This window comes from Eupeodes corollae, chromosome 1, assembly GCF_945859685.1.
Source record: "Eupeodes corollae chromosome 1, idEupCoro1.1, whole genome shotgun sequence".
NCBI classification, from domain to species: domain Eukaryota; kingdom Metazoa; phylum Arthropoda; class Insecta; order Diptera; family Syrphidae; genus Eupeodes; species Eupeodes corollae.
Genome location: NC_079147.1, coordinates 184,392,737 through 184,405,614, shown reverse-complemented (window position 1 = coordinate 184,405,614; position 12,878 = coordinate 184,392,737). Strand labels below are relative to the sequence as shown.

The following is a 12,878-nucleotide window of genomic DNA, read 5'->3' as shown; positions in this document are numbered from 1 at the left end:
TGGAACTTTTGGTGATAAAAGAAGTCTTTTCCTGGCTTAAAGAAAACGTGATATCAACATTTGACTATCTTCTCAGCTAGTCAGGCCGCTATCAAATCTCTGAAATCTGTCTCTATAAACTCTATAACAGTCCTAAACTGTCGATCATCTCTAATGGAGATGGCACAACAGTTTAATATTCACCTTTGCTGGGTGCCGGGCCATAGAGACATTCCAGGTAACTGTAAGCCATAACCGGACACTGTCTTATAGGAAAGCACGCCACGTGGCTTAGCGTGTTCTTAAATGACTTTTGCAGAACCTGTATGGACGAGGAAGAGGAGGAAACAGGTTCTTTACCTTCACTGTACATGCTCTACCTCAAAAACGCAAGAATAACCTAGGAAAATTATTCTATAACGATCTAAACGATCTAAATCATATTAGCATAGTCAGCCGCTCACGTTTCGTAAGGGACTCAAACTGGTTTTATTGAGCTTATGAGGAAGCCTCAAGATTCATGTGGTATCACAATGAGCCATTAAACTGGCCTAAGCGTGTCCTATTTCATCATGGACAGCCACTTGAACCTAACCTAATCTTAGTTCATTGACCCTTTACAAAATGTTCATTTTCAGGAAATGATTCATAACCCTGGCGTGAGGCCCATCTACCCCTTTTGCAAGGAAATCTGTCGGGGATTGTTCGCAAGACTTCTCCCCTTGAAGCAAAGGACATCCAAATTAGTTTTCCTTGTTTTCTTGCAGGCTGTGTACGGTTTCATTTTCGACTCATACAAATTTTAAAATATATTTTCGAATGGCATGAAATATTTATTGTCTATTAAAATTTGAGCTTAACTTATCTTACCAATATTTTAAAACCATTATTATTAAGTTAAAAATATTTAAATGCAGTAGTATAGCATAGATATCGGTAGAAAACATTCTGAGGTACAAATGGACCCCAAAATACGATTGTACCAATTTTAGTTGTGATGTAAACGAGGGTTAAAACAAAAGCCTGGAGTCTGCACACAACAGAACCTATGTTTAAACTGTTTTAAATCTATAAAACGTCAAAAATAAACAAACTCACGCTGAGAGACATTTTGTTTTGAAAATAGAATTAAAATGTCAAAATAATTTAGAATCGATCAAGATTTGTATATTTTTACGAATGTTAAAATGCTGCCACCCAATAGAAAACTAAAGCTCTAGAAATGTAACGAATTCGATTCGCTGTCCGACTCTATCCAGTGAATTGTATTTTTCGCACATTGCGGTTGAAATGTTCACAGTTCTTTGCGGCTGCGCTATTCTGCTCAGACTTTTGTCGAGATTTGTGCCGGCTTCTATGCTTCTACGATGGTTGTTGATTCCAGCTCAGAGAAAACTGATGATTTGATTGTAGCTGTAAGTATCAAAGGCCTAAGTTTTCCTATTTACAAAACCAACCCCACTAAGGAAAACCGCAATAAGTTTAAACAAGTTGGAAAGACCTGTAACGGACATATTTGACGCATTAAGTTAAAATGTCTAGTCATTTGTAAAAACGTGCAAAACACTAGGTCTTCGTCGGTTCCTACGCTTGTTTTTAATGAGACCCCATTTTTAAGCTCGATTAATAAAGCCAATTTGCTTGCAACACACTTTGCTTGATCTCATTGTGTATCTTAAAGGCTTTTGACAGGGAAACCAAGCTCCGTTATGGTGAATCTCTTCTTCGTTAGATAAAAAATTATCTTTCTAGCAGCTCAGTACAAGTTGTTTTGGATGATTTCAAGTCTGACATTCATAAAAAAAAATTGCTGGTGCAATGGTTCCGTTTTGTCTACGACTCTCTTCTTCATATTCATAAACGATTCTCTTGACTGCCACTTCTAATCCATAAAACTGTTTCGCTGATGAGAGTACCATAAGCTTTCATAGTCGTTTCAAATGCACATAAATTCCGATTTCGAAAAAATTGTTCAATGGGGAATTAATAACCTCAATTTTCAATACTTGGTATGTGTATCACGGGTCACCTCTTATATATTCGATATTGGATTAGAATTTCTCTGACGGTGTCCTCATTCGTCAAAAACTTGAATATAGCTCGCATATTTGGGCAGGTGCCTGTAAAACAAGTTTAAGTCTCTTAGACAATATCCTAAAAAGAGCTTTGAAAATGAAACATTTGCATCACTCGAACAACGCCCCCAATGTTTCATGCCTTTCGTATTTTTACAAACAGTGTTCTGTCGAATTCCATTCCTGACAACAGTACTCGCACACAGGAATGGTTGAGAGTTGTAAGTCACTAGGCCCTGGTTCACAACGGACTGTTGCGCCACCCCATTTGATTTTGATTTTGTTCTGTCGAATTAGCCAATTGCATTCCCCCCTCAAACAATTCAACTTTAAAATCTAATTCATCAGTTTAACCTTGAGCTAAATTTCGGACGTACTGTCAAGTGTAAGGATTCTTTTTTTACCATTCTTTTTTTACCCAACTCTGTTTTTTCAAAATGTTAAGACCAATGTGCACCGGTATCTCCCCTTTAGCCCTTCGCTAATTTTACTTAAGTACGCACTGTGTTTAAACTTTAAACATGTCAAGGGTATTAATAACCCCTTGAGAAACAAAGAAAAAGCCTAAAGGCAAGTTATGCTCATAAATAACAAGGTCAGGAACTTGAACATCCATTGTAAACGCCATGCACATCAATATATTCTTAAATTTCGGCCATAAACGTTTAGTTTTCAAATATGGAAAGATGACAGCCTTAAAAGTTAAAAGCACCACAAATACTAGACAACTCAAAATGAAACCTCTTATTAGAAAACCTTTTAATTCATTCAATAAGACTTCATCTAGTTCCCTCTTTAAGAAAAAATTGCAATTCTGAGCCCCTGAAAAAATAAAATACTTTTCAAATTCAAATTTCCGTGTCAATGGGTACCTGTACTTTTTAATTCAAATTCCGATCTTAAGTGAAATATCTTGTGATGCTACTTTTTCTTGGCAAACAAAACAAAAACCCAACAAAATATAACCAAAGATTTCTTATCAAACTGGTTCTTAATTTTGTGTACATTTTCTTATAAACTTTTTTAGTAAGAACCAAAATAAAAGCTCACTATCTTTTCAATATCTGAACCACTTTATATTGCTTTTCGTTCGCTCAGGTCGGATGCGCGGTCGATCTTGGTGGACCGTTTCTCATTTTAATAACACTCGCATGACTTAAAACCAATTTATAACCTACTTACTTGGACACAGGACATCACAGAGAGGCCTGTCGCTTCGATAAATTTATGTACATTGGTTTTAAAGAAACCAAAAAAATACTTCAAAAAATAAAAATTCAGTACCTGCATTTATGAAGAAGGTAAACACCACAAAACGTTCCCTAAAGGAGACAGTGCGCAAATATATTACTTATAATTGTTATCATAAAACTTCTGGGTACCCGGTTTCTTTTTTTTTTGTCTTTCTTTATTTTTCTTCCAAAAAGACTTCCTCTTTTTTTGGGAATATGAAAAAGGAGGACTTCGACGACGCCTTGACGACGACGCGACGCTACAGCGAAGAAAAAAAGAATCGGCTGTGTGCAACAAAATAAGCAATTGCTTTATCGACTGTATTTTATATTAAGGTTTATGTACGTTAATTGACCTTAAACTGTTGCTGCGGTATTTTATCCATCTTTGCGGGACTGGTTTCTTCTTTTTCGGTTTTCAGAAAATATTCTTTCCAATTGAGGAAAGGAAAACGATATCAATTCTATGGATGTTGAAACGAGTGTGATGATGTGTGATGGGAGAGAGAATAAATTGATTTCAAAGCTTTTGAAGCATTTTTGGAGATTAAGAAGCTACAATTTGAAATGTCTGCTATTACATTTGAAGTTGCCATGTTTTGACATTTGACAAATAAAAAATACGCCACTACTTCAAGCAGACGATGCAAGCATTGAAATGGCTGAAATCAACTAGAAAATAGTTTATCAATTTGCCACCGAAATCTTGTGATTGAATGCCTTTTAACTTTTTTTCATTAGAGGATACGAGGGTGGTTCAGAAGGTTAGCTTGTAACTCGGTAACGCCGGTAACTCTTTTTCCACGGAGTTTTTTCTTCAGATTTGGAAATAAAAATAATCAGAAGAGGCCAAATCTGAGCTATAAGGTGGGTGATTCAATAAACTGAACTCAAATTTCTGCAAGGCAACGTGTCTCTTGTGAACTGGTGCATTGTCTTGCAAAAGCAGAACCCCTCTTGTCCAATTTCCTCTCCTTTTTTCTATGATGGCTGTTTTTAAATTATGTAGGATTTTTTGAGTAGAATCCACCGGTTATATTGACACCCTTTTTTTCTAATCGGTAACCACCTTTCCCTGACCTTCATATTTAAAATGGTTATAGGTGATGCTCCAACCATGTTTGCAAGTTTTGTATTCCTTAGACAAGAATATTCTCGAGTTTTCTGACGATGTCTGAGGTAGTTGCCTTAATCGATCGGGCCAAATGGGAACCTTCTTCTATTTGAAAAGACCATCTATTCCAATCCTTCTCTTGATCTCAGGCAATTTGCCTTGCATATCGAACAACTTTATCACTGCCCGAAATTTTGTCCATGATTGCTGACTTACAGAAAAAGAAAAAGCTTGAACATAAATTTCCCTAATAACTATCCAAACATTATTAGGTATAAAAATGTCCCCCAGGGCTTTTCCAACTACTCCAATTAACGAACTTTTTTGTCAATGCGCCACATTGGATCCAAGACCAAATGGAATTTGTGAAGTTATCTATGAAACACGAAGCACTTTTCAAATCAAAATAAAACTCCTTTTTAAAAACACCTGTACAAAAGATTTTTAATTTCTTGAAATAGAAAAACCGAATCTAAGAATTGCATATTCTCAGGACTTTTTCATATTGATTTTGACGGTTTTTTTCGTTATTTTTAGCTTTCTTTTCAAAATAAGTAATGTCTTAAGCGTAAATGTGAAAAATGTGAACTAGGATTGTAAACTGTCAAAATCTAGACTCAACTTTCTTTGTTTTTATCCAATTAAAAACTTAGAAGGACACTAAGCGAGAATGGGTACTGAGTAGTGTAGGAATTTTACCGCACTAAAACCACCGATTAATCAGGACCAATCTATGAAAGATCCACAAATGAGGGTTCCTTTTAAATTTAAAATTTCCTTCTTAATCTCTGATCATTGTATCATACATTCAAATAGCATAACCATTCCGAAGTTAATATCATTTAACAATCGCTGATTATTTATTGCAGCGTGATTTACAACCCCGTTCTGTAACCATTACAGTTTTAAGATCACAATGTAGGTTTCAGTATTTGTCTTCATGATTTTAGTTCTTACCTATTAATTGTGACACTCTTCTGTACTTCAAGTTTAGTTTTTCTATTCTTCTTGATATGTATTCTTTCCGTCCAAAGTCATTCCAAGATGTTTGGCAGTATTGGATTAACGTACTTCTGTACTGTTTACAGAAATTGATACGACACTTTTGCTTCCAAACACTTACTTTACAGACAGCATTTTGAGATTTTTGAGTAGCCTTTGGAACATATCTGCCTTGCACCAATATTGCAGTATATTCAACAAAGGTAGAATAGCGTTGGTATGCAATATCCCAAGGTTGGACCTAGGAAAATTCCTAGTGGTACACAAGCTTCTATTTTCTTTAGTTCCGAAAGATTTTGTTTGTGCCGGAATCGAAAGTTCATACAATTTCAGTACCTAAGCAGTTTGTACTAAAGTTCCTAGTGCCAAAGCTTTTCAAAAGCTTAAGCAACATTTAAGAATGTCGAGCATACTTTTTTTTCGCCGAATACTTTTTTCACCAAACTTGTAATTCGCTGCAGGTGGTCTTCGGTGGTTACAAAATACTCCTTTTTCTTCCCTTATTTCGCTGAGCCTTTGCAGTAGCTGTTTTTCGAAAACTTTTGCCATGATTGGTATTAGCAATATTAGTCTGAAAGATGTCACTTCTGTTGAGGGCTGACCTAACAATGACTTCTGCAAATGTCCAGTAATGTTGTGTGTTCGAAGGCTATCAAGGACATTTCTTTCAAAACCTGAAAAGTAGACTAATGATTTCCTATTGGATAACTTATGTCGCATCCTATTTTTTGAGCGAGACGTTCTTCTCAATAAACTTTAAGGAATCTATAGGCGTATTTTCTGGTGGCGAGATGTTCAGCAAAAAGGTCAGCTTTTTGTTTTCGGTTCCCGATCCGTTTTCCATCTCGAGATTTTATTGGCGGGTTTTGAGTCGGGAGTTTCTTAGACGCTTTGCTGCTTGCTTCTAAATCTTATTAATAAACCATTTTTGAACTGACTGATTAATTTTGTAAGTTTGTTGTTTAGACAACTTTGCTTTACAACAATGTTCGAAACACAGCCACTACAATTATGCACAATTCCGTAAACGTCGCACGGAAACATTACTAATGTACATAAGATTTAGGAACTTGTCATCTGGGAGAACCCACGATTCTTGGCTCTGTTGGATGTGATTCCCTGTTCGCGTATTGTTTCGTCGATGTTGCTATCGGTTACTTCTGGGTTTTAAAAACTAAGCTAAGTATTCAAATTCAAATCATTGCCTAGCAAAATTAATTCAGAAAGTTCAAGATATTTTCTATTTATAAGTTAATCCAAAATGCATATACCCTACACAAACTGCGGCTATTATCCTCATCAAAAGTGCAGCATTGCATGTGATTTGAGTTCAAGTTTATCTGCTTAAGAGTCAATAACTAGAGACGTTTAATACTTTTCCAACTTCAATGCATTCGTTGGTCTTCCATATCCAGATACCACCTTCGATTTACAGCAGATACAAGTTAAGAAGAAAGAAAAAAGCAAATCCACTCAATGCTTAGTCTTGAAAGCAGACTCATTTCATGGCTCAATATGCATGTCAATCAAATCAGACATGGAAATCGTTGCTAATGCTGCATTGACAGACGCATCTTACTTTATTGCTGAAGCCTTACATTACGAGTATACTGTATTTTCTGACACCATCACGGGATTCGCCGCTGCGCGCTGTGCCACTGCCGCCATACCACTTATCGATAGTAATGACAGTTTAATTGAAAAGCGTATTTTAATCGCCCTAAGCATAGTATAGCTATATATAGGTGTTATACGTGTACTACGATGGCAAAAGCCACTTAAGTGCGCAAGCAGCAGAGCTTATGGCCATTTTTAAGTCGAGACTGTTTTATTTTTCTTAATTTAAGAACTCCATATGTTTTGTTGCAATTCCACTTTCAATTAAGTAAATTGATTAGCCATTTAGCTATTTTTGTCTTTTTTAAACTGTTTCTATAGTCAGGTATGAGTCTTTGTTAAGGGATAAGAATTAAGTAGAATTATATTTTGTATTTTTTTTGAAGCACACATCAAGGTCATAGGATAAAAAAATAAAACAGTACTTTTAAAGGTTTTATTTTTGCTTGAAAGAACAGGATTAAAGTATCGAAGTTTTGCATACCAAAAGCAGTTGAAAATCCGAAAATATCCGCACTATATTTTGGCTAAAACTTAAAAACAAAATTGTGTGTAAAAATATTTCAGCCAATCCAAGAACTCCTAAATTTGTAAATTTTAATAAGAACACTGAATATCTCAATGATGATGGTTTACCCAGAAGAGCCCTTTTGGGCATTACCTACTGTTCCAGGATTGTATGATGAAAGTGACTATCGTGGTAAGTTTTCTTTTTTTATATATATGATATATGTACGAGACTAGTTAAAAAAGTTGTCCAGCATTTAAAAATATACAATTATACTTTTATGAAGTAAAACAAAATTAATATAAATACAAATATGTATTGAAACAATCTGCCTGAAAGCTATTCAAACAGATGGTGCATGCGTTTCATATGGGGCCAGTTTTAGCTATCATTGGATTTAATTATGGACAATTTTGATGAGTTGTAGATCACTAAAAAAATACTTTATTTAAAGCTGAGCTATTATTTTAGTTAGTTTTTAATTTTTCAATAATGAAATCGTTTTCAATGAACAGCTGATTATTAATTTCTCATTTTGGAACATAATTGTTCCAATAAATACGTTTCGTTCTGGGTTTTATTCTTGCCTGTCAGTTTTACTGTCAATGATCAACTCTAACAGCAAATGTCAGATAATGGGATATATGTAAGTGGTGAGGTTAAGTGTTCGAATGTTAAATGATCTACTGTCTTAAATGGCAAAAACTCAATTAATATTACGGTGACGCTTCAAATGACAGCTGAGTTTGACAGATCTCGCCACCTTGAAACCATGAAGTAATTTACATTATAGGTTCAAACATTTTTGTAAATAGTGCTTTCCAGTTACCTTACAGGTTTCTTAATGAAAAGTAATAATTTCTTCGCAATTTTCAAGAAATTCTCAAGATCATCCGAATTATCATCTTAAAATGTTTTCATCAAAAATTGAAAGAATTGGGATTGTAAAACATATACATATATATGCTTTTAAAATCCCACATGAATTCATCCATTCTTTCAAATTTAACAGATAAAATCCTTCTTTTTCAAAATGAATTTTGAATCAAAAATAGTGGATACAATTTATCTTTTAGTAATAGAATTGAAATTTCATTTTTATTTTAGAAGAAATCGGTTTTTAAATGAATTCGAATTTAGAAAACTGAAAACAAATTCGTTTGTAAAACATAGTTTTCTGATAGAAGCAATAATGTCCTAAATTATCATTTGGAGTAATTTTCGTATCAGCACATTTTCTTTCAAAAAGCATTTCAGGAAAGTCCATTTAGCGCACTACAAAAGTTTGCCATACAAGACATATCAAGAATGTTAGGATATAGATGCGAAAGCTCTTAAGTACTTTCTCAAAATGACATCAATGCAACACAACATTCTTACTGTAAGGGTAAATCCCTGGAGACGACATTAAACATTGAAGGTGCCTTAAACAACGTGGAAATACCTGCACAAATATCTACACTATCATCTCTAAACGTAGAGAGTTCGCTTAGTGATTTATTCATAAAACGCTGCCCAGCAAAATAATTATCCCAAAACTAGGCAGCTTTTCTGCCAGGGCGTTGGTCGTCTCAATTGGTAAGTTTTAAGGCTGTGAATTGTCTTCTTTTCTCTGAAAGTCAAAAAAAACCTGGCTAGTCTAGATGTGGAGTGTTTTAAAGTGATTGCTTATGCGGTTGACGTTTCTATATCAGTTTCAGAGAAGCATCTTCAGTAAAGCTTTAAACAAGTTTAAACAATGGATTAGTCGTCAACCCATACAAAACCAATTTGGTTGTATTCTTCCGGTGTTTTAAAGCTAACCCAACTGAGGAAAACCGGAAAAATTTTAAGCAAGCCTGCAACGTCTGTGCTTGGTCATTTGTAAAAAACATGAGGAATTCTTCCTCTTCCCCGGTTTCTACGTTGTTGTCAATGAAACTCCTTTAGTAAGCTCTATTGATAAAGCCAACTTATTTGAAAGGCAGTTCGCCGAAAATTCCACCTTAAAAGATCATTCCACCTTACCAGGTCGTGCCTCTCCAGTTCTTGAACGTGTAAATGATTCTATGGGGCCAATCATTTTTTCGGACTCGAATTGTGGCGAGAGTTCTTAAAGATCTCAACAACCCCTGGCTCAGATGGTATCTCAGCTATTATTATGAAGAGGTGTACTTCCACGCTAGCAAAATCACTGCGTAAGCTTTTCCATCTTTTTCTGGGCTCGCTCCGAATAGTTGGAAAACTGCATTTGTTCAGCCAATCCCAAAAAAGGCGAATCTACTTCTCCACAAATAAAATACCGATAGCTTTAACGTCCCTTCTTTCTAGGGTCATGGAAACGCTGATAAATTATCAGCTTAAGAAATGTATTGAGGAACGGAAGCTTCTTAATGACCGGCAATACGGCTTTCGTAGCAATAGGTCCACTGGTGATTCAATACAAGTTGTTTTAGACGGATTCAAGTGCCCCAGGGCTCCGTTTAGTCTCGGACCCTCTTCCTCATTTTTATAAATGATCTCCTGTCTGCTACTTATAATCCAATACATTGTTTCGCTGACGATAGCACTCTTAGCTTTTCATATTCGTTTCCAGACTCAAAACCTCCTCTTCGGATGTGGAATTGCAACGGCAATATATGATTAGCTCATTGAATTCCGATCTACACAGCATTTTACAATGGGGAATAAAAAATCGTGTGGAATTTAATGCTTCGAAAACGCAATGCTGTATCGTTAAATCGTCTGATCTGGCTACAATCTACAAAACCTATATACGTCATCTCTGGGCCGGTGCTCCGGTAACATATTTAAGCCTCTTAGACAATATTCAAAAAGAGCTTTTAAAAAGATCGGTGGCATTAACATCATCAACTCATCAAGGTTTCTATCCTCGCCCTTTTTTACCGTTATTTTAACGGACTAGGCTCTAGTGAAATAGCCAGTTGCATTCCTCCCCTTAAACAATTTAACCGTAATACCCGCGCTTCTAGGAATGCCCATCAGTTTATCCTTGAGGCCAACTTCGGGCGTACTATGAAGTACAGAAATTCATTTTTTAGCCGTACTACGCGAATGTGGAACTCCTTGCCAAGCTCTATTTTTCCCTGTCATTGCAATGTTCAAAAATCAATATACACCGACACCAACCAACCTTTCCCTCTTTTCCTAATGCTCACACCGTGTCTTTGCCATATTAAAGGTATACAAACCCCTTTTAGTAATATGAAATTCCCAATATTATCCTTTCCTTAAGAAAAAGGAAAAAGTTCTTAGATAAAGCTTCATATCTGGGTTTTATTTCAGACAAAAAACTAATCTGGAATCGTAATATACAAGAAAGAGTCAAGAAAACTACTGTAGCTTTCTTTTCGTACAAAAAATCTGTCGGATTTGAAACCCTGAAATACGCATTCCTTATAGACATCGTATTCAGATCCGGCAAAATCGGATAGCTTAATATGATCCCATCTGCAGAACAAGCCCTTACTCCATCTGACACATCAAAATATAGTCAGCAAATAAAGAGCGGCAAACTCTGCTATTTGTCTCAGAGCTTCATCGCTGATATCCGGATTTTCTTAGACAGTTAGGGCTGGCATTAAATCCTTGGATTCTGTCCATTCAAACTCTTTAGCAGTCCATAACGGTCGATCATCTCTTGTGAAGGTGGCACAACAGTTTAATATTCACCTTTACTGGATGCCGGGCCCATAGAGACATTCCAAAAAAATTCCTCAAAAAATGTATCTCTAAGCAGACTGCATATAAGCTCGATAGTTGGTTTCATAATTCGACACTGCCAATAGGAAAGCACGGTACACGGTGCAAATGACGTATGCAGAAGGAGTATGGTAGATGAAATGGAAGAAACAGTTGTTTACATACCTCCTCTGTAGATGCCCTGCTTTAACACGAAAACGTAAAACCTTCCTAGGAGAATTCTTCTAAACATAACGGCCTAACCGATCTCATCAGTCACACTAACATTATTAGTTTTGTACGTTTCGTATGCAACTTCAAATAGTTTCATTTAGATCACAAGAAGGTTTCAATGGGGTATAAAACTGGACCAAGTTGTCACTTACAGCAACTTTAACCTAACCTACCATCAAAACTGGAATTATAAGTTTTTGTACAATTTTCCAAAGAGCACTTTCCAGGTTCTTAAATTTATCAAAAAGGTCTGATAACATGGATAGTAGACTTTCTACCACAAGCATTTGCATATTGGCAGAGAATCCATTCTTTCAATATATTACCTTTTATTGAAACATGTCAAAATTATTGCGTGTATTGTATCTATATTTAAGATCCATTTCTAATAGACTTCTTTGAAACTTTAGATATTGTTATTGAATTAACTAAAATGAAGTTCAAGATATTTAAAAGATGGACCTTACAATAAGCAGAACAAAATTTCGTTGGTTGATCATGTAAAGTTTTCGACATGTGACAGTTGCATCATTTCAAAATGTCATCACTTTTAAGTCTTTTTCACGATTTCAAAAGTTTCACAGGTTAGTAATATTTAATCATGAGTCACGAAATTTTTGAAATACATGAAATTTGTTTATATAAATTCACTTCATTGAACATTAATTGCTTTCAAATTAAATTCCACTTTAAATTATACATGATTTTCATTAGTTGATAAATTGTTTCCATCAAAATACTCGTGTTTAAATATCACACCAACAAATTTCATGAATAAATTAATAATAATCTAACATTTAATCTCTAGACCTGACAATACCATATAATTAACTCAAAAAAATGAAATTAAGTAATTCACAAAATAACACTCTTTAGCATTTATTATATAAAACAAAATATCCAAAAGTCTATCATGTACACACTTTGAAAACTACCTGTTTTAATTTAGCTGCATATGCAATGTTTCTGGTTCATGTTCCTGGTTCGTTTGCGATTTCAATCAAAAAAATCAAACCCCAATAAACACAGTTCGCGAATTTTGATTTAATCTCATATTAATACCGACAATTGGAAACGATTGTAATTGAGTCATTTTTAACAAACAATAAATAAAGAAACACAAACGTTATTTCTATAGATTGAGATAAGGAACATGTCCTTGTAAATATTGCAATTAGTTGTGTGTTGATTGAAGAGTACAATTGGGGTTACATTTAATGGAATGCTAGATCGCTAGATATCTAAGTTAACCGGTCTACAGAGCTGCTGACATAACAATTATGTGTAAAAAATATCATGTTGACAAGGAATTATATTTAATACTTAATTAAATTAAGCTTGTAAACAAAATAACGATTTTCTTCGGTTGCACAAAGAAATAAATCCTTATAAAGAAATAAGATGTCCTGAATTCGAAACTTGCCTTTAAAATGTAC

General features: G+C 34.9%; 1 protein-coding gene across 4 annotated transcripts in view; it reads left to right on the top strand.

Annotated features, from left to right (window-relative positions):
- The window catches only part of LOC129939521 (protein limb expression 1 homolog), a 187,249-nt gene that overhangs the window by 149,816 nt on the left and 24,555 nt on the right, over positions 1–12,878 (top strand). For 2 of the 4 annotated variants that reach the window (XM_056047563.1, XM_056047561.1), the window contains exon 2: positions 7,587–7,719. The exons of 1 other annotated variant lie outside the window; for it this stretch is intronic. In XM_056047563.1, coding sequence (XP_055903538.1) covers positions 7,641–7,719 — 79 coding nt within the window. In that variant the 5' untranslated portion in view covers positions 7,587–7,640. Of the gene's footprint in view, positions 1–7,477; positions 7,720–12,878 lie in introns of all 4 variants that reach the window. One more of the 4 variants, XM_056047562.1, reaches the window with a different exon arrangement.